The sequence below is a fragment of the Gopherus evgoodei genome, chromosome 10, assembly GCF_007399415.2.
Source record: "Gopherus evgoodei ecotype Sinaloan lineage chromosome 10, rGopEvg1_v1.p, whole genome shotgun sequence".
NCBI classification, from domain to species: domain Eukaryota; kingdom Metazoa; phylum Chordata; order Testudines; family Testudinidae; genus Gopherus; species Gopherus evgoodei.
In genome coordinates this window covers 23,140,756-23,162,574 of record NC_044331.1, presented here as the reverse complement: position 1 = coordinate 23,162,574, position 21,819 = coordinate 23,140,756, and the positions used below count along the sequence as shown (strand labels likewise).

At 45.0% G+C, this 21,819-nt stretch overlaps 3 protein-coding genes and 1 long non-coding RNA gene across 7 annotated transcripts in view; 3 read left to right on the top strand and 1 right to left on the bottom strand.

The window, feature by feature from the left end:
* LOC115658238 (tropomodulin-2) overlaps positions 1-21,819 on the top strand; it is a 68,917-nt gene that overhangs the window by 6,898 nt on the left and 40,200 nt on the right. Inside the window, exons 1-2 of one of the 3 annotated variants that reach the window (XM_030576790.1) lie at positions 16,439-17,248; positions 17,933-18,180. The exons of the other annotated variants lie outside the window; for them this stretch is intronic. The gene's annotated coding sequence lies outside the window, so the exon portion shown is untranslated. Of the gene's footprint in view, positions 1-16,438; positions 17,249-17,932; positions 18,181-21,819 lie in introns of those variants that run through there. 3 annotated transcript variants of the gene reach the window in all.
* Positions 452-20,841, bottom strand: LOC115658240. Its single transcript, XR_004002213.1, has 3 exons — positions 20,815-20,841; positions 16,041-16,043; positions 452-538 (listed from the first exon to the last, which is right to left on the bottom strand). It is a non-coding gene; the product is annotated as an uncharacterized LOC115658240 (long non-coding RNA).
* On the top strand, positions 533-2,641 carry LOC115658236 (tigger transposable element-derived protein 1-like). The gene has a single exon (XM_030576787.1). The coding sequence runs from the start codon at positions 783-785 to the stop codon at positions 2,562-2,564; it is 1,782 nt and encodes a 593-aa protein (XP_030432647.1). The 5' UTR covers positions 533-782; the 3' UTR covers positions 2,565-2,641.
* Positions 5,991-10,099, top strand: LOC115658235 (tigger transposable element-derived protein 1-like). Of its 2 annotated transcripts, XM_030576785.1 has the most exons (3): positions 5,991-6,072; positions 7,043-7,098; positions 7,750-10,099. In XM_030576785.1, exon 3 carries the CDS (start codon positions 8,291-8,293, stop codon positions 10,070-10,072), a length of 1,782 nt encoding a protein of 593 aa, XP_030432645.1. In that variant the 5' UTR covers positions 5,991-6,072; positions 7,043-7,098; positions 7,750-8,290; the 3' UTR covers positions 10,073-10,099. The 2 variants fall into 2 exon arrangements, with proteins under 2 accessions (XP_030432645.1, XP_030432646.1); XM_030576786.1 differs by lacking the exon at positions 7,043-7,098.

Below are 21,819 nucleotides of genomic sequence, written 5' to 3'. Positions count from 1 at the left end.
AGCTGCCCCGGTGTTGCGTGTATGGTTACTATGTGAGGTACAGCAGGGCTGGTTTTTCCAGGACACCCTGGAAGACAGGCCTTTGGTCCTCCAACAGGGTTCCCATGAAAGTAAGAACCTGGAAGTGAGACTGACTCCATAACTAGTCTTAGCCTAAACCCAAAGGGCTTTCAGTAGGGGAGCAGATTACCATGGAGAATGACATGGGTTTTTTCACATTCTTTCCCTTTCAATAGTTGATTGATGCTGCATGACCCCAACTGCTCCAGGCTGAAGGGAGTGAAGAGTAGCAAGTGCATGCGCCGTCTGGAGGAGGGAGTGGTGCGCTCCAGCAGGCCGGGATAGCATGAATTCATCATTACCTTCAGTGTCTGCAAGGAAGTGTTTGCAGCCACTGCCGTGAGTCTGTTGTGTCTCCTCCCTCCGTCTGTGCTGCCTTGTAGAGTGTGAGGCTACATTAACAACAACGTGTGAACCCTTGAGGGTTCAGCCGAATGCTAGTTAATCATTTAGCAGCAAGGCATTCCCTGAGAAATATCTAATCTGATATCAACGCTGTTGCTTTAGGAGAAGTTCATGAGCAGATCTGTGGACAACCCTCTGATTAGTGACTGCAGGGAGATTTGGGGACAGTGGACCTGCTGCTAACGTGCATGAGCAGGAAACAGAAGGAGCTCAAGGAGCTGACACAGGACATTGTTCCAGTGACCCTGTGCAAGTCTGTTTTAAATGTAATGGTGGAGTGCTCATTGTGATTGTACTGTACAGTATCACCCAGCATCATGAGTCAAAAACGTCGAGCAAGTCATAGTGGAGTGCCTAGTAGTAGTAGTACCACTACCAGTAAGAAAACCAGGAAAACCATTAGTTTGGATACTAAATTAGATGTTTTAAGGCATTTTGATGCAGGTAAGCATGCGGTAGACATTGGCATCACTCTAGGTCTTACTCCGACCACTGTGAGAACAATTCGGAGTAATGCCGACAAGATCAGGGCTAGTGCTCGGTGTGTAACACCACTTAGTGCTACTAAAATAAGTCGATCAAGAAGTAGTTGGATGGAAAACATGGAGCGTCTTCTCTCAGTGTGGATAGAGGACCAAAACCAGCGGAACATACCTCTAAGTTTGCCTGTGATACAAGCTAAGGCAAAAAGTTTGTATGACAAATTAAAGAGAGACCAAGGTGAAGGATCACAGACAGAGATGTTTATGGCAAGTCGGGGATGGTTTGATCGGTTCAAGAGGCGCTTCCACCTGCACAACATGAAGATGTCCGGCGAGGTGGCTAGTGCTGATACCGCAGCAGCTAAAAAATTCCCTGAGTATCTCAAGAAAATAATTGAGGAAGGCGGCTATTCACCTAAGCAAGTCTTCAATGTCAATGAAACGAGCCTCTACTGGAAGAGGATGCCTGAACGGACTTTCATTTCCCGAGAGGAGAAGACAGCGCCTGGATTTAAAGCAGCTAAAGACCGCCTAACCTTGCTTCTAGGTGGCAATGCTGCCGGAGACATGAAGATGAAACCGCTGACAGTGTACCAATTCAAAACACCACGAGCTCTCAAGGGATATTCAAAGGAAGACCTTCCGGTCATTTGGAGATCCAATAAGAAGGCATGGATAACTGGAGCTATTTTTTCAGAATGGCTGACTCTTTATGCCATCCCTGCATGGAAGGAATACTGTGCCAATGAAAATCTTGATTTCAAGATTTTATTACTTATTGATAATGCACCAGCTCATCCAATCAACTTGGACAACCTGTGCGAAAACGTCAAAGTTGTCTTTCTGCCACCTAACACCACATCACTCATCCAGCCCATGGACCAAGGAGCCATTGCTGCATTTAAGGCGTATTACTTACGCCGTACTTTCGACCAGCTCATCAGAGGCACTGATGGAGAAGGCAAACCTACGATTCGGCAATTTTGGCATGACTACAACATCCTCAAGTGCATCAATAACATTAGTGAGTCCTGGGCTGAAGTTACTCAGGCATGCATGAATGGTGTGTGGGGGAAGTTGTGGCCTGAATGTGTCAATGATGTGAAAGGATTTAAAGATGTTATTTCTGCTATGAAGAAAGATATTCTCGGCTTGGCCAAGAAAGCGGGTTTTGTTGAGGTGGAAGAAGCCAACATTACACAACTTCTGCAGTCACATGGAGAAGAGCTAACAAATGAAGATCTGGTCCATCTAGACATGATGAGAGCAATGGAAGACGAGGTTCAAGAAGTAAAAGAAGAACCAACCCATCGAAATTTGACTGCCAAACGTCTTTCTGAAGCTTTCCAAATAATTGAAGCTGGCTTGCAGATCCTTAATGATGACGATCCTGACAGGGAACGCAGCTCCAAAGTGATTAGGGGAGTTGGTCATCTAATGACTTGCTATAAAGAAATTTACCAAGAAAAAAGAAGGAAAGCAAAAGAACCATCTCTAGATATGTTTTTTCGAGTTGTGACAGTTAAGGAAGAACAGGAAGAGGAGCAGCCGGACAACCCACCCTCTTCCACCTCTGACTCCACCACCTCAACCAAGCTTAACAATCATCATTGCTGATTACAGTATTAAATTGTTTGTTTGAAATTGTTTAAAAAATTTATACTGTACATGTATATAATGTCTTGTCTGGCGAATTTTTTTTTCCTGGAACCTAACCCCCCAATTTACACTAATTTTTATGGGGAAATGGGATTCGCTTTACATTGTTTTGCTTAAAGTCGCATTTTTTAAGAACATAACTACAACATTAAGCAAGGAGTTACTGTATAATCATATGATTACCATCCCTGGCCGAATATTAAATATTATGGAATACATGATGCAGTTTTTCTGTGTTTTACATTTTCTTAATTGGTATTTCTAAGGTGATTTTATATTTTAAATGTACTCTTAAGCTTTCAAATAATCATTCCAGATTACTACATATTTAACTATTATTTTAAAGACATAATTTTAAATTAATCAGTCACAAAGGTTTAGTGTGTTCATAACAATATTCATTGCTTTTAGAAAAAGGGAACACTAATTTACTTTGTGTGATCTCCATAACAATAAATAGAAGTGTTTATGAAGTTTCACCAACTTTAAAATATGTTTCCAAAGATTTTAGGCATAACAAAGGATTTTATATCTTACTAAGGTACTGATTTTGCTTGAGGGTTCTCTTAAAACTACTTCATCAACTAGTCAGAAGTAAAGAAAGGGAAACTCATTCTGTTCCAGCTATCTGGAAAGAAAGGGGTGCTATCCTTTTAAGGGCTCTCCTCAACAGAGGGGTGAAGGGAGAAAGATGGACAGAAAGGACAGGAAGACTTTGCAAGCAAGTTTTTTTGTACTTGTAAGGGTCTGGTACTGGGGCTCATCCCTCTTAGGCACGGCGGGGAGCCAGGGCGCCTCCCTACAGGCAGCAGTCTGTGCAGGGCCCAGACCCGTCAGCAGGGGCTGAGCAAACCAATAGTCTCTAAGCAATTCAGAGTCCTAGCCCTTCAGCAGGGGCTAAGCTGACACAGGCTCTATAAGCCCGGCCCTGGAGCAGGGGCAGGGCAACAAGCAGTTCAGGCTCAGGGCCCTTCAGCAAGGGCTGAGCAAGTACAGAGTCTATAAGCAGTTTGGGCTCAGATATTTCAGCAGGGCTGAGCAACACAGTACATAAGCCCAGCCCTTGGGTGGGGCAGGGCAGTAAGCAGCTCACAGCTCAGCCCTTCCAGCAGGGCTGAGCGAATACAAAGTCTATAGCCCAGACCCTTAAGCAGGGCAGGGCAGCACACAGTTCAAGCTCAGGCCTTTCAGCAAGGGCTGAGCAACAAGTCAACAATATATAAGCCCAGGCCCTTGGGCAGGGCAGGGCAACAAACCCAGGTAAGGGTCAGACCCTCAAGCAGGGGCTGAACAGTGAGTTAAACAGCACAAGAGGCCTCCTCAGGCCAGGGGGAGGGGGAATCTGCCACCCTTGGAAGTGTGGCAGGGGGGACACAGGCCCTCCCACTCCACTGCATCCCAGCTCGGGGCCCTAGCAGTGGCAAGGGTTCACTGCAGTCAGTGGGGAATCCTGGGCGCAACACACTGACATTGGTTCAGGGTCCCCTGGAGCCAGACTGGGGTCGGCTTCCCCCAGGCCACTTCCAATCTCCCCCTCTCTAGGTACCTGTCCTTTGCCAGTGTCATCCGGCGGGTCCCAGACCATGGGTTCCTCAGGATATTGGGCGTAGGGAAGCTCAGGCAGCTCCTTGGGATCCCGGACACAGGGAAGCTCAGGCCAGAGCTCCTCCGGGTAGTGAGCACAGGGCAGGCTGGGCCTGGCAGGAGCTCAGGCACCAGCATCTGTCCTCTCCAGCAGTCTGCAGCCAACTGAGCGCTGAGGCCGGGCTTTTATACTTCCTGTCCCACCCCTTGACTTCTGGGGGGCGGGGACAGGCAGTGGTGGCTCCGCCTACAGAGGCACCTGTTCTGGCTTGTCCCTCTCAGGCACGGCAGGGAGCCAGGGCACCTCCCTACAGTACTATAGTAATTAAAATGCAAATGTGTATTTTAGATAAGGGTGGTCTTTTGAAGGATTTATTTTAAAAACTATATCTGAAGATCCAAGCATTTAAGGCTAAAGATGAATACTCAGATTGTGCATCTAAAAATCTATGCAAGGAATTTTTAGGGATGTGATTTTATAATCTTCAAATGAAATATTTTTAAAGCAAATTTTAAATGAAGGTCCTGTAGACTAACATGTCCTGAGTAAATATTACAGTAATGCACAACTGTTTTTGTCAGTAAATTCAGAAAATGACAGTATATACCTAGGGGTTGGCAAATGCCTGTTAAATGGCTTCATTATTTGCATGGCTCTTTAACTTAAATGGCTCTTTAACACTTTCAATGTTGTGCTAACACAGGGGTGGGCAAACTTTTTGGCCCGAGGGCCACATCTGGGTATGGAAATGGTATGGTGGGTCATGAATGCTCATGCACTTGGGGGTTGGGGTGCGGTAGGAGGTGCAGGCTCTGGCTGGGGGTGTGGGCTCTGGGGTGGGGCCAGAAATGAGGAGTTCAGGGTGAGGGAGGAGGCTCTGGGCTGGAGCAGGGGGTTGGAGTGTGTAGGGGGGGTGAGGGCTCCAGCTGGGGCTCTTGGGTGGGCCTGGGAATGAGGGGTTGGAGGTGCGGGAGAGTGCTCCAGGCTGGGACCAAGGAGTTCGGAGGGCGAGAGGGGGATCAGGGCTGGGGCAGGGAGTTAGGGGTGAGGAGGGGGTCATGGGTGCAGGATTCAGGCAGCATTTATCTCAAGTAGCTCCTGGAAGCAGAGGCATGTCCCCCCTCCAGCTCCTGTGTGGAGTCGCAGCCAGGCAGCTCGGCGTGCTGCCCCAGCAGCAGGCACCACCCCTGCAGCTCCCATTGGCTGTGATTCCAGTGGGAGCTGCGGGGGCGGCACTCAGAGTTGGGGTAGCATGCAGACTCCCCTGGCTGCCCTTATATGTAGGAACCAGAGTGGGGACATGCCACTTCTTCCTAGAGCTGCGCAGAGCCACAGCATGCAAGGAGCAGGACAAGCTCCCAGCTGGAGTGCCGGAGCAGGGCAAGCCCCAGATCTCGCTCCCTAGCAGAAGCTCAAGGGCCAGATTAAAAAATCTGAAGAGCCAGATGTGGCACCTCCGTCGTAGTTTGCCCACCGCTGTGCTAAAAGGTCTGGCAGATTGGATGGATTTTTCACTTTTAAGTTACTAGATTCCCTCTGGAGGAAGACTCACTAGGCTGCAGCAGCTAGCTGTGGGAGCCTGCAGGAAGGATCAGATCAGGGATAGGAAGAGGTGGATGTGTGGACACTAAGACCCACGGGTGCCCCAAATTTCCCTATGCAGCTGCGTTTGCCTAAGGACTGACGTGTGTGTGTGTGTGTGTGTGTGTGTGTGTGTGTGTCAGAGAGAGAGAGAGACGTGCATTGCCCCTTTAAGTACGCTGACCCCACTCTAAGTACATTGCCTTTTTTAAGTAGATCAGCAAGTTGCGAGAGCGGCTGCTGCCAGGAAGCTCCCTCCCTCCTGAGCCGTGCTTGTCCCCCACTCTTTGTGGAGCTAAGGTACAGGAGCGGGAGGAGGGGGGAGACCCTGACAATAGCACCCCTCTTCTTCCCCCAACCCCCCCAAGCAAGCAGGAGGCTCCCTGAAGCAGCTCCAAGGCAGAGGGCAGGAGCAGCACACGGCAGTGGGGGGAGGGGCAGCTGAACTGCCAAGCAATTGATAGCCTGCTGAGCGGCTGCGCGGAGGGAACTTAGGGGGGCGGATAGGGGGGCTGCCGGTGCACCCTGGTTCCTAGCCCCTACCAGCTAGCTCCATCAGACTGCTCTTCCTGCAAGCAGTGGAAAAAGAAGGCGGCTGCCAAATAACGTTATAAGGGAGGATTGATTGTGCAACTTTAAACGAGCATGTTGTCTAACTGATCAGCAATGTAATAATGACCAGGATGAGGTTAAGTGAGGAATTACTGTAATGAGAAAGGAAAGTGTAGGGGAGACAAAGTAACTTTTTTCTTCTTTTTTAGAAATGATCCGATAATTATCATTATCGATGATCACTTTTCTGCTGACAACAACGTATATTTATAGCCCAGCCTTTAGTTCAGGGTCTGTTCACCTTCTCAGATTGAGAAACATTTTGCTGAATGAGCAGGTCCATTGAAAATACTGAGGCTACTTAAGGAACAAGGTACTACTCAATGAGAGGAAGGATAATCCAATGGGTAGGGTGTTCGCCTAGGACTTGGAAGACCTGTTCCCGGCTCTGCCACAAACTGCCGGTGTGACTGCAAAATAGAGATTATAGCACTTTTCTACATCAAAAATGTGAGAATAAATACATGGAAGAATGTGAGGTGCTATTTAAGTGCTATGGTAATCAGGACCATATAAGTGTGATAAGAGGAGCAGAATCTATCTATCTGTCTGTGAATTTGTTGATAATTCTTGTTTTAAAAGCTGCTCCTATGTAATGTACATGTCAGCCTTGTATTTGGGGTAAGTGTGATCACATATAATTCTTTTTACAACACAGTTAGAATTTGGGAGATTGGTAACTGGACACCAGAGCTTTTCTTCTGCGGATCTCAGGTACTTCCGTGATGTGTGTGGTATAAGAAACTGTCTAAAATAGACTAGAATAGTTTAAATCTAGTGCAGACTGGCAGTGCCTGAAAGGTCTTAGCATGTTATAGCTGGCGTTACCATGTTTGGTGGCCCATGTGAAACAAGGGGTGGCTTTAGTCCAGTTGCTATGGAACAGGCATTCATATCACAAAAGGCGCCATCACATGTGACACTGAGTCATTCCTGAGGGCTGTGCAAGCTTGATGGGATTAGTGACAGTTACTGCAGGACTCATCTTTTTGTGTTTTAGGCTGTTCTGATTTCTCTGTGGGATTTCTATGAGCCAGGCAGTACATAACAAGGTAGATGGGGTAAAGAGAGATACGCAGAATCCAAAGGATTTTTCTCCTCTTAGAACAGTCACAACTACATTGCCTGCAGTAGTGCCACGGTGTTGCATGCATGGTTACTATGGGAGGTACAGCAGGGCTGGTTTTTCCAGGGCACACTGGAAGACAGGCCTTTGGTCCTCCAGCAGGGTTCCTGTGAAAGTAAGAACCTGGAAGTGAGACTGACTCCATAACTAGTCTTAGCCTAAACCAAAGGGCTTTCAGTAGGGGAGCAGATTACCATGGAGAATGACATGGGCTTTCCAAATTCTTTCCCTTTCAATAGTTGATTGATGCTGCATGACCCCAACCACTCCAGGCTGAAGGGAGTGAAGAGTAGCAAGTGCATGCGCCGTCTGGAGGAGGGAGTGGTGCGCTCCAGCAGGCCGGGATAGCATGAGTTCATCATCACCTTCAGTTTCCCCAGGGAAGTGTTTGCAGCCACTGCCGTGAGTCTGTTGTGTCTCCTTGCTCCTGCCTCCATCTGTGCTGCCTTGTAAAGTGTAAGGCTACATTAACAACAACGTGTGAACCCTTCAGGGTTCAGCCGAGTGCTAGTTCATTATTTAGCAGTAAGGAATTTCCTGAGAAATATCCCATCCGATATCAACGCTGTTGCTTTAGGAGAAGTTCATGAGTATCCTCTGATTAGTGACTGCAGGGAGATTTGGGGACAGGGGACCTGCTGCTAACGTGCCTGAGCAAGAAACAGAAGGGGCTCAAGGAGCTGACATAGGACATTGTTCCAGTGACCCTGTGCAAGTCTATTTTAAATAATAATGGTGGAGTGCTCATTGTGATTGTATTGTACAGTATCGCCCCGCATCATGAGTCAAAAACGCCGAGCAAGTCATAGTGGAGTGCCTAGTAGCAGTAGTACCACTACCACTAAGAAAACCAGGAAAACCATTAGTTTGGGTACTAAATTAGACGTTTTAAGGCATTTTGATGCAGGTGAGCGTGCGGTAGACATTGGCATCACTCTAGGTCTTACTCCGACCACTGTGAGAACAATTCGGAGTAATGCCGACAAGATTAGGGCTAGTGCTCGGTGTGTAACACCGCTTAGTGCTACTAAAATAAGTCGATCAAGAAGTAGTTTGATGGAAAACATGGAGCGTCTTCTCTCAGTGTGGATAGAGGACCAAAACCAGCGGAACATACATCTAAGTATGCCTATGATACAAGCTAAAGCAAAAAGTTTGTATGACAAATTAAAGAGAGACCAAGGTGAAGGATCACAGACAGAGATGTTTATGGCAAGTCGGGGATGGTTTGATCGGTTCAAGAGGCGCTTCCACCTGCACAACATGAAGATGTCCAGTGAGGTGGCTAGTGCTGATACCGCAGCAGCTAAAAAATTCCCCGAGTATCTCAAGAAAATAATTGAGGAAGGCGGCTATTCACCTAAGCAAGTCTTCAATGTCAATGAAACAAGTCTCTACTGGAAGATGATGCCTGAACGGTCTTACATTTCCCGAGACAAGAAGACAGCTCCTGGATTTAAAGCAGTTAAAGACCGCCTAACCTTGCTTCTAGGTGGCAATGCTGCCGGAGACATGAAAATGAAACCGCTGACAGTGTACCAATTCGAAACACCACGAGCTCTCAAGGGATATTCAAAGGAAGACCTTCCGGTCATTTGGAGATCCAATAAGAAGGCATGGATAACTGGAGCTATTTTTTCAGAATGGCTGACTCTTTATGCCATCCCTGCATGGAAGGAATACTGTGCCAATGAAAATCTTGATTTCAAGATTTTATTACTTATTGCTGACGTACCAGCTCATCCAATCAATCTGGACGACCTGTGCGAAAACGTCAAAGTTGTCTTTCTGCCACCTAACACCACATCACTCATCCAGCCCATGGACCAAGGAGCCATTGCTGCATTTAAGGCGTATTACTTACGCCGTACTTTCGACCAGCTCATCAGAGGCACTGATGGAGAAGGCAAGCCTACAATTCGGCAATTTTGGCGTGACTACAACATCCTCAAGTGCATCAATAACATTGGTGAGTCCTGGGCTGAAGTTACTCAGGCATGCATGAATGGTGTGTGGGGGAAGCTGTGGCCTGAATGTGTCAATGATGTAAAAGGATTTAAAGATGTTGTTCCTGCTATGAAGAAAGATATTCTCGGCTTGGCCAAGAAAGCGGGTTTTGATAAGGTGGAAGAAGCCGACGTTACACAACTTCTGCAGTCACATGGAGAAGAGCTAAGCAATGAAGACCTGATGCAACTGGACATGATGAGAGCAATGGAAGATGAGGGCCAAGAAGTAAAAGAAGAACCAACTCATCGAAATTTGACTGCCAAACGTCTTTCTGAAGCTTTCCAAATGATTGAAGCTGGCTTGCAGATCCTTAGTGACGACGATCCTGACAGGGAACGCAGCTCCAAAGTGATTAGGGGAGTTGGTCATCTAATGACTTGCTATAAAGAAATTTACCAAGAAGAAAAAAGGAAAGCAAAAGAACCATCTCTAGATATGTTTTTTCGAGTTGTGACAGTTAAGGAAGAACAGGAAGAGGAGCAGCCGGACGATCCACCCTCTTCCACCTCTGACTCCACCACCTCAACCAAGCTTAACAATCATTTTTTCTGAGTACAGTATTAAATTGTTTAAAACTTATACCTGCATTAAATTGTTTGTTTAAAATTGTTTAAAATGTATACTGTATATGTATATAATGTCTTTTGTCTGGGAAAAACCTAACCCTCCCATTTACATTAATTTTTATGGAGAAATTGGATTTGCCTAACATTGTTTTGCTTAAAGTCACATTTTTCAAGAACATAACTGCATTAAGCAAGGAGTTACTGTATAATCATATGATTACCATCTCCACCTTTTAAATTGGATTCCATACTATTAGCTTTGGGCCTATAAGTAGTGCCATGCCCTTTTTGTTATGTTGATCACCTTGTTGATTTTTTGTGTGAGAGAGATTAGCTTTCATAGATTCTATCCAGTTTGTTTCCTTTGATCTAATTATTGTATAAAATAAGCCTATTTAAAACTCATTATTATAATTGAATTGTTTCATTTTACAGTATCCAATAATATATTAGGTGCCTCACAATACAGAGGAGACATGGTCCCTGACGGGAAGAGTTTAGAATCTAATATGAGAGTTTACAGTCACTCAAGACTCATTCTTCCAAGACTGAGAGAAGGTGTCTTTAACTAGACTGCATAAGAATATTACTCCTATACACATTTTACATCTGCTGTGTTATCAGGGCTGACTCCAGGGTTTTTGCTGCCCCAAGCAGCAAAAAGGAAAAAAAAAACGCGGTCGCGATATGCGGCACTACTGCTGCTTCTTCAGTCTTCGGCGGCAATTTGGCGGCTGGTCCTTCGCTCCGAGAGGGACTGAAGGACCCGTTGCCGAAGAGCCAGATGTGCCGCTCCTCTCTGTTGGCTGCTCCAAGCACCTGCTCGCTGGGCTGGTGCCTGGAGCCAGCCCTTTGTGTTATAACCCCTTCATACTATGGTATGTCCCCAAAGGACCTGCTGTGTTATAACCCCTTTATACTATAGTATGTCCCCAAAGGACCTGCTGTGTTATAATCCTTACAAGCTAGTGAAAAGGGTCCTCAACGATAAGCAGTTTCTAGTTTCTGATGGTGCTACAACATTGCCAACAGTGTTAAAACAGAAACTATTAAGATCAAAAAACATAATTTCTCCAAAGTCCTGTAGTGATAAGATTCTTACAGTGCAGATGGTGTGAATCATAGAATCGAAGGACTGGAAGGGACCTCGAAAGGTCATCTAGTCCAGTCCCCAGTATGTCTCTCAGCCCGTGCTGCTTCCCATAGCTCCCATTGGCCTGGAGTAGCGAACCGTGGCCAGTGGGGGGCCGCGATCGACCAGACCTGCAGACGCAGTAAGTAAACAAATTGGCCCGGCCTCCCAGGGGCTTTCCCTAAACAAGCAGCGTCCCAAGTTTGGGAAACACTGATCTAAATCATTCATGAAGATATTGAACAGAACCAGACCCAGAACTGAGCTCTGCGGGACCCCACTTGATGTGCCCTTCCAGCTTGACTGCGAGCCACTGATAACTACTCTGTTTTCCCAGCATGCTAAAATCCCCCACTTTTGCTACTGTTCTATAAACTAAGAACAAAACTACATACAGTGTGAAACACTGCTTTGGGAGAAGGACACATGCACTTTAAAGGAAATAATTCAACAGGATTTTTCAATTTAGTAGGAAAAAAATGTTGATTTTTATGCTCAAACCTGAGAAAATTTTCATTCATTTTACAAATTTCTGAAAACACATGCTTAAAAATGAAAAAACTGCTTCACACCAACTACAGCAGCACCAAGTAGTCTGTCCCAAGGACCAGAACACTAATATATTTTAAACTATTCCAGTAATATTAGTGAATGTTTCTCTTATGAATGCTGACATATTTGAAAAAGTAGAAACATTCCTTACTTTCTCTGAATATTTTCAGACAGCTGAACAAAAGAGTATATTAAACAACAAGTGGAACAAATCAGTTACTTAGATACTGGATCCAGTGAATGGGGTTGGGTCCATTATGATTAAGAGCAGTATTCTTGTAACACAAATAGATGTGCAGTAAAACTGGGACGATTGTTCCACAGTTATCCAGCAAATGGAGTTCTCCAAATTATACAGTTAATCTGGTCCCAGACAGATTGTCCTTCTGATCTCCAAGAACAGCTCTGAAAATCAGGTTGTTGAAAACTGCATGTAGTGAGGAATTCTAATTTGACATTTGCTTTTTCCAAATAAAGTTCCTTATTTTGATAATTTTTATATGTAAACACAAAAAGCAGGATTGAGATTAGTTTTACAACCATGAGCATAAGGGAGCTACACATAAGAGATCACTTTCAGCAGTACAAAGTTGTGCCTTGGTTTTGAACCTGAAATATTTCAGACACCTCAGGAGAGTCAAAATGGAACCATTTGGCCCAGCCTTTCACAGACATGTATTACTGATGTACAGGGAAGTGTTAAAAGGACCTACACCTTTTTTTCTCTGTATGATCAAAAATGACTTTAGTTACAGATCTTGCCACAACAGTAAAAAGCATGGAGGAAGAAAATGAAAGAGAACCCTGTGGTTACAATATAATACATTAAGTGAATGAATAATCCAGTATTATACATAATAATACACTAACTTTGTCAGCCCTACATTATTTTCTGAGGGCAATAGGGATTGATCCTCCAGGATCCTCTTTGATTTTCTTTTCTGTTTGCTTCCAGGTCTGCAGAAACCTTCCTGGGAATCTGCAAATTAAGGAAACTATACTGATACTTTCCTCTGGCTCTTCCAGTGTGATTTCTCTTATTTTGCCCCTCCTTTCTGACTCAAGTCATTCCATTAATGGGAACAGGACTACCTAATGTGTAAAAAACTAAGCAACTATGTAAGGATTTGCAGGAGGATATGGATCTTAGAACACAAGTCCCTCAGGACAGAACTGCCTTTTTATTTGTCTTGCACAGCATGAGCATAGTGTTGACACTGAACAAATGATAAATAATGTAATGTAACCTATTTTTTCACCAGACTAGTTTTTCCTCAGTCTCTAAACTGATTTATCAGGTATTCCTTTAAAATGTTTATTCCCTTAACACGTGTTCATTGAAGAGAGCTTCTCTGTGCTGCTATAAAATAACTGACTTCTGTTTTTGATAGCTAGCTTTTAGTAAACTGATGTGTCCCTTTGCTCAATGGCTACATTTATAGGGGAAAAAAAATCTGTTAGCTAATGCCTTCCCTATCTGAAAATTCAGGTGGATGTTTTAGAGTTCAAGCATAACCAGCTGAGGTTACATACCTCCTGCATCAATCTCTCAATTCAAAGCAGGTGCTGAAAGTTATCAAGATGTGTATACACATGGCTTTCCCCCCAACACAGACAAATTATAACTAATATGCATTAACACAGTCTCTGGGCTTGCAAGTCCAGGGCTGTGAAGCATTGCTTTTTTATTTGACTAATTTATTACAAACTAACTTGTTAGGTATTTGATTATTAGTAAGAATTTAAATCCTAGCACTGTGGCAACAAGGTAACATTTCATGTCAAAAATAAAGGGTTCTTGTTTTTGTCTCTGAATTATGTCATGACAATTTCCATTGATATGTTTAAACCCTGTTTGACGGAAACCATTTCTCTTTAAATAGAGGTTTTTTTCCCCTTAGGGCAAGTTTAGTGTTAGCTTACATTATCTTCCTAGCAACTGTTTTAGTCCTATCTAATATCTACCTAATGCCTGCATCTGTAATGCAGATGTTTATGGTCGCTCGGGTCTACAGACTACTGGGGCCATTGTCCGCAGGTGGCACCTTACACTTTTGGACATGTTCCAGCAAACACCATTCTCTGCGTGGCTTGTAACATCTAGGATAAAATTCCACCAACCAAGGGATAGAGGCAGCCCCCTTATTACATGAGTTCATAAAGTCTATTCCCATGTTGGACTCTCCGGCCTTCAAGCCTTTGCAGTTGTGCAGGAACGGACCAAATGGCGAATGATCGCTATGGCTGACTGTCTGGCTAAGCGTTGAAGAAAGAGAGAGTGAATGCCTGGTAGAACTTGGAGAGTTATTTTGTGGTAATATTAGACTAGGACTGGATTTTTAGGCTGAACATTCAGAGGTCAAATACTCTATTCCAAAATCATGCAGCTGCCTTGTATCCCTAGTAATGCATCGGTTACTTCACAATTTACATGACAATTAGTTTCTTTATGTCGGACTTGACAGCTCCCATTAAAGTCAAATGAAAGACATCCATTTACTTTAATAAGAGTTGGATCAGGGCCTTGATAAAGAAACTAGCTGTCATGTAAATTGCAAAGGTATCCATGTGAGTCTCTAGCTATTTATAGAAATCAAATTCAAACTTTCTTTGATCCGGATAAGATGAAAGACAATCATTAGGGAATAAAAGAAGGAAGATGAAACATCAATGGATCCTCTCCCTTTGATGTAGAAGAGGTTTCCCATAAAGTCATATAAAAATTTAGATTTTAAATTTTTTAAAATATTAAATTTATTCATAACTATTTGAGACGTGAAAGTATCTACTGGAAACAAGTAGCTTTCTTTACTATGTCTGATCAATTTATAGTCTGCTGTAGGTTGTGATGATAAATTATACGGATTGCAGTTGTTTCCTTGTTACAAATTATGATGAATAATTATGCATTGACAATATGTGGACTTCTTTTAAGTTGATATTTTTCCTGTTTCAGTTTAAATGGCAAGAGCAGGTTCACTGGATCTTCCTTTAAAAATATTTTTCATAGATTTCAAAACCAGAAGAGACTACTGTGATCATCTAGTCTGCCCTGTTTATAACACGGACCACAGAACTTCCTTGAATTAATTTCTGTTGGAATTAGAGCCTATCCTTTAGAAAAACATCCAATCTTGATTTAAAAATTACTAGTGATGGAGAATCCACCACAATCCTTGGTAAATTGTTCCAATGGTTAATTACCATCACTGTTAAAAATGTGCACCTTATTTCTAGTCCAAATTTACCTAATTTCAGTTTCCAGCTATTGGATCTTGTTATATCTTTGTTTGCTAGACTGAAGAGCCTATTATCAATTTTTTGTTTCCCATGTAAGTACTTTTAAACTGTGATCAAGTCACCCCTTGACAAAAGGAAGATTAAGCTACCTAGATTGACCTCCTTGAGTCTATCACTATAAAACAGATTTTCCAATCCTTTAATTATTCACATATTTCTTCGCTGTGCCCTCTCCAATTTAAAGTAAGAATGGAGGAGTGTGGAGAATGTAGGGCATCAACAGAATGAAGTCGCAGTGTGGTTTGTTAGCATTCATCCCATAAGAACGGAGATCAATTTTCCTGGGTTCAATTTCCATTTCTGCTGAGTGATCTGGGGAAGGTCACTTAACTTCTCTGTGTCTCAGTTTCCCCATCTCTAGAACAGGGATGATAATATCCACTTCACCAGGGTGCTGTTACATTTAATTAATTAATGTTTGAACAGTGATTTGACAGCTTCATTTGAGAGTCATTTAGGGTTCAATCCTGCAAGGTGCTGATCAACTCCTAGAGATTATGAGTACCCTCAACTCCCACTGACTTCAGAAGCGTCTCGGCACCTTTCAGGATCAAGCCCTTGAAGTACTGTGGGTTAAATCCACCTAGACATGGAGGACCTTCCCGACCACTTAAGAGTTGTGTGCCAGATGGGGTGCAAATGAAGTGACTATACAACTACTACAGAACACTACAAACACATCTCTTCAGCAACACTGGCTATTGCAAACACATCAAACCTGTCCCCTACTTTCTAGATTAGCTTTCCATAGAATATTGAATCAAGTTCAAGGTCTCAGTCCTTATCTTCTTAGTGCTCCATGACCTAGTCTGCTATATTTAAAAGATTGACTAAAGCCCTGGGTTGAAGGCCATGGTCAACACAACAACTCACTTTTCTGACACAATCTACTTTTCTACTGGATGGGAAAAAATCATCTATGTAGGAGACAAAACTTTATTGGGGCCTGGTCTGAGACTGTGGAATGAACTCCCTCAGGAAGTAAGGACATCAAAAACAAACAACCCACCTTACTAAAACAAAATACTCCACTGCACACACTTCTCCCCTGCAGAGCGGATGACAGAACAAACCACATGGAACCAAAGAGAGTCATGTTACTTAATGCAGTAGGTGCAATAATGCAGAAGATGCCCAAACACTACTGTGATGTGCTCGGTTTAAGAACCTATATACAGTAACTCCTCACTTGACGTCATCCCAGTTAATATTTCATTGTTATGTTGCTGATCAGTTAGGCCTTGGCTACACTTGTGAGTTGGAGTGCATTAAATCAGCCCTGAGCGCCCTAACTCCTGAGGTGTTCACACTGGCAAAGCATGTAGAGCACCCGGACTCCATGGCTGGAGCGCCCCTGGTAATCCACCTCCACAAGAAGCATAAAGCTTGCTGTGCCCTGGCTAGAGTGCCATGGTGCCAGTGTGGACGCCCTGGTCTATTAATGCGCTCTGATAGGCCTCCATGAAGTGTCGCACAATGCCTGTTCCAGCCACTCTGGTCATCACTTTGAACTCTATTGCCCTGCCCTCAGGTGACCAACCGTCAGACCTGCCTTTTAAATTCTCTGGGAATTTTGGAATTCCCCTTCTTGTTTTGTCAGCAAGTCATGTAGTGCTCTCAGTGCATCTTTCCAAGTGACCATGCCTTCACATTCCAGGCAATCCCCAGTATGGAGCAATGGAGAAGTGCTGGACCTCATCAGTGTTTGGGGAGAGGAAGCTGCCCAGTCTCAGCTGTGCTCTAGCTGTAGGAATTACGATACCTATGGGCAAATATCAAGGGCCATAATAGAAAGGGGCTATGACCAGGATGCAGTGCAATGCAGGGTTAAAGTGAGGGAGCTGTGGAGTGCCTACCACAAAGTGCGGGAGGCAAACCACCATGCCGGTGCTGCCCCCACGACCTGCCGTTTCTACAAAGAGCTGGATGAGATACTTGGGGGCGACCCCGCCTCCACTCCAAAGAGCACCATGGACACTTCAGAGGCCATAGCAGCACACAGTTCAACAAGGCAGGAGGAGGAAAGCGGGAGTGAGGGTGCTGAAGAGGAGGGGAGCCCAGAGCCAGAGGACAGCCCGGCATCCCTAGATACATGCAGCCAGGAGCTGTTTTCAAGCCAGGAGGAAGGTAGCCAGTCGCAGTGCTTGGGGAAGAACAAACAGCAGAGGAGGTGCCTGGGTAAGTGGCTTTTATTTTGGGAAGGTAGTTGTTCGGTGCAGGCTCTTGGGGTGAGGAGGGTTGCAGAAAGAATGGTTAGGGCTGCGTGCATGCCTAAATGCAGAATAGAGCATTGAATTGCTCTCTCACATCGCAGTAATCAGCCTCAGTGATCTCACTGAAGGTCTCATGCAGAAGCTGGGCAATCCGCTTGTGCAGGTTCCTTGGCAGAGCCACTGTGCTCCTTGTCCTAGTAAGACTAACATGTCCACATCACTGTGCCGTGAGGCATGGGGAGACCACTGCTGCGTGCAGGCAAGCGGCATAAGGGCCAGGGCGGAAGCTGCATTGTAGTAGAAGACCTTCCTTTGCTTCCCAGGTCACCCTCAGCAGCGAGATATCTTCCAGGATGAACTCATCCTGTGGAAAATGTGGGAACAGGGTTCAATATAGGGGCCCGCTGCAGCTTTTGGTTCTTCCCAAGCACAGAACCCCAGAGGACACTACAGCCCTGAAACAATCAATCAGTCTCTTGCCCCTATGGTTACTCACCATTTCGGGGCTCTTGTGGATTATATGCGCTCGCTTTGGGATGGGCACTTTCTGCTATTGTGTGCACTCTGCTTGGCTAAGTTTGGCCGCATCATTGCTCTGTCTAGTGTGAACAATGCTGCCTCTGTTAAGTATTGCATTTCGGCTTTACAGATGCAACCTTGAGATCCCATCCGTCCTTGTTATCAACTGCCAAAAGTCTGCAAAGAACCAGGAAGCATCCGCGAAGAAGCAAAGAGGACCTTCTGCATGAAGTCATGCAGCAGTCCCTTACTGAAAATCGAAAAGTACATGAGTGGCGGGAGACCAAAAGGAGGCTCTGTCAGCAGAATGTGGATCGCTGCCACCAAAGCACAGAGTGACTCCTAAGCATTATGGAGCACCAAATGGACTTGATGCAGGTGCTCATAGCAGATGGAGCAGATCCGCGCCCCTCTTCCCCTCCCCCCTCACAAAAACTCTTTCCCTTGTGTCCCCATGTCACTGCCAACCCACTGCCCCCAACATCCAGTTTCTTATCGCCACCAGCTGCCTCCAACACCTGTAGCTTAACCACCCAGCCCTGCAAACTATGACCCTTATCCACTGCACTCAACCCCCCATCACCATGCGTTTTAGCCAGCCTGAAGTGCAGCACTGATTGCACAGCACTCCAGACAAGAAGGCTGACTATGATAACAGGACATATGCAAATCTGTGATTGTCCCGTTCCCCACCCCTCCCCCTTCCCTCCTCCCACACAGCACAGATGTGTCATGCCATGTGTGTTTCCCCAGTTTCTTTTCAAGAAATGATTTTTTTGGCTTTGCAAACATTCTTTATTGCATTAAGTAAAAGGTAGCATAGCCCAGGAAAGCAACAGGCAGTGCAAGTCAGTGCATCATACATAGCAAACACAGATTTTTACTAGCATTGGAACTCCCGTGCAGGGTACCAAACATTACTGGTGTCTTTCAAAATTGAATTGGTCCCTCAAGGCATCCCTAATCCTAACAGCCCCACGCTGGGCCCCTCTAATAGCCCTGGTCTCTGGCTGTTGAAATTCAGCCCCAGGTGTTGAACCTCGGTGGTCCATGCTTGAGTCAAGCTTTCACCCTTCCCTTCACAAATGTTATGGAGGGTACAGCAGCAGCTATAACCATGGGAATGTTGTCATTGGCCAGGTCCAGCTTCCCATACAGAGAGCGCTAGCGGCCCTTTAAACATCCAAAAGCACACTCCGCAGTCATTCTGCACCAGCTCAGCCTGTTGTTGAACCACTCCTTGCTGCTGTCAAGGATCCCTGTGTAGAATTTCATCAGCCATGGCATTAAAGGGTAAATGGGATCTTCAAGGATCACAATGGGCATTTTGACTTCCCCTACAGTGATCTTCTGGTCTGGGAAGAAAGTGCTGGCTTGCAGTTTCCTGAACAGGCCTGTGTTCTGAAAGATGCATGCATCATGCACCTTTCCAGACCAGCCTGCGTTAATGTCCATGAAACGCCCACGGTGATCCACAAGTGCCTGGAGAACCATCAAGAAATGCCTCTTCTGATTTATGTACTTGGAGGTTAGGTGGTCTGGTGCCAGAACTGGAATATGTGTCCCATCTATCGCACCTCTGCAGTTAGGGAAACCCATTTGTGCAAAACCAGCCACAATATCCTGCATGTTACCAGAGTCACGGTTTTGAGCAGGATGCGATTAATGGCCCTCCAAACTTGCACCAACATGATTCCAACGGTTGCCTTTCCCACTCCGAACTGGTTAGCGACCAATCGGTAGCTGTCTGGAGTTGCCAGCTTCAAGATTGCAATAGCCACATGTTTCTCCAGGGCAGCTCTCCATCTTGTGTCCTTGCACTGCAGGGTAGGGTGAGCTCAGCACACAGTTCAATGAAAGTGGCTTTCCTCATCCGAAAGTTCTGCAGCCACTGCTCCTCATCCCAGACTTGCATAACGATGTGATCCCACCACTCAGTGCTTATTTCCCAAGCCCAAAAGTGGCATTCTACTGTGGTGAACATGTCTGTGAATGCCACAAGCAATCTTGTGTCATCTGCGTTATATGAGTCGACATCGTCGGACTTCTCACTGTCACTTTTTAGCTTAAAGAGTAACTCAATTGCAATTGGTGACATGCTGGCAAGACCCATCAGCATATACCTCCACAATTTCGGGATCCATTCCCGCAGACCAAAAGGGAAGACAGAACACACAGTACAAAAACCGTTGATGGTGCCAAATGTGGACAGGAGCACAGGGATTTCTGGGACGCGAAGCAATGCATTACAGGGCATTGGGACAGGACCCAGAATGTCCCCTTCCCCCTCTCCGCCTTCCCTTTCCCACAATCTACAGCACCAGAATGGGAAGAGGTGCTCTGTGGGATAGCTGCCCATAATGCACCGCTCCCAATGCCACTGCAAGTGCCGCAAATGTGGCCATGCCACTGCGGTTGCAGCTGACAGTGTGAATACACAGCAGCACTTTCCCTGCTCCAGTCTCTGAGGGCTGGTTTAATTCCAGGCACTCTACATCTGCAAGTGGAGGCATGGCCTTAGAGAACATGCTCCTTTAAAGTTGTGCAATGCTCCTTTATAATGTTGTTTGGCAGCTGCTTGCAGGAAGAGCAGCCCATGAGAGCTAGCTGGTGGGGGCTTGGAACCAGGGTGGACCATCAGCCCCACTATCAGCTCCCTCTAAGTTTCCTGTGTGAAGCCACTCAGCAGGCTATCAATTGCTGGACAGTTCAGCTGTCCCTCCCCGCGCTGCTCCTGCTCTCTGCCTTGGAGCTGCTCCTGGGATCCTCCTGCTTGCTGTGCAGAGGGCGGGCGGGGAAGAGGGGTGTTAATGTCAGGGTGTCCCCCTGCTCACAGTCTCTCTCTCTCTCTCTGTGTGTGTCTGTCTCTCTCTGCCATGCTGTGTCTCCTCCCTCCATTTCTGCTGCCTTATAGAGTGTGAGGATATATTAACAACAACGGGTTAACCCTTGAGGGCTCAGCCAAGTGCTAGTTCATCATTCAGCACTAAGGCATTCCCTGGGAAATATCACACCCTCTGACTCTACCACCTCAACCAAGCTTCACAATCATCATTGCTGTGTACAGTATTACATTGTTTGTTTAAAACTTATAGTGTGTGTGTGTTTGTGTGCGCGCATGTGTGTACATATATATGTCTTTTGTCTGGTGAAAAAAATTTCCCTGGTATATGTCTTTTGTCTGGTGAAAAAAATTTCCCTGGTACCTAACCCCCGCTATTTACATTCATTCTTATGGGGAAATTGGATTCGCTTAATACTGTTTCGCTTGAAGTAGCATTTTTCAGGAACATAACTACAATGTTAAGTGAGAAGTTACTGTAGAACAGAACAGATGAGTATAGCATACAGGGGCATATCTATCTCCCTTGCGTTCTGCAGAGCGGGGTCGCCAGCCTGATTCCACATGTTAATTTTTCGTTATAAAGTACTTAAAATAGTCACCTGCTGTGGCTGTTTTTTTTTTCTCCAACTAATAGTCTTTTGGAACTAAATAAAATTAAAAAATGGGAGCAGTTTCTATGTAACTGTCTCTTGCATCTCCATAATTTAGATAGCTAATCAGGAAATGAGCTGCATGTAGTGCTGAAAATTTAGCCTGAATCATTACTTAGTGTGAGTAATGATTTTCAGCAATGCAGTCAAAATTAAAGCCAAATCTAGCTCTCTGAATTCTTCCCTTTCTCTCTGGCATAATTATCCTATGATTGCCTTGACTAGGAGGGTCAGGCACACAGAAAAAAATAAATACAGTTACATGATCATTACTCACTAGAACACAGAATTAAAAGTTTTCACTAAAAAGCAAATATTTTGGGGGTTAGATCCCAAAGTAATTTTACACACTGTTTTTTAAACCAAAAAAGTTATTACAAAACATTTACAATATTTATTAGCTTCTCTAATCTATTGTAAGAGCTGAGAATGTTTATCTATTTATAAAACAAATAACATTACTCCAGGGCTAATTGAAGAATATGTAACTACACCCACAAAAACTAAAATACTATTAGGAAT

Excerpts from the sequence above, each read along its gene's own strand:
- LOC115658235 (XM_030576786.1), top strand. The coding sequence starts at position 8,291 with ATGAGTCAAAAACGCCGAGCAAGTCATAGTGGAGTGCCTAGTAGCAGT.
- LOC115658236 (XM_030576787.1), top strand. The coding sequence starts at position 783 with ATGAGTCAAAAACGTCGAGCAAGTCATAGTGGAGTGCCTAGTAGTAGT.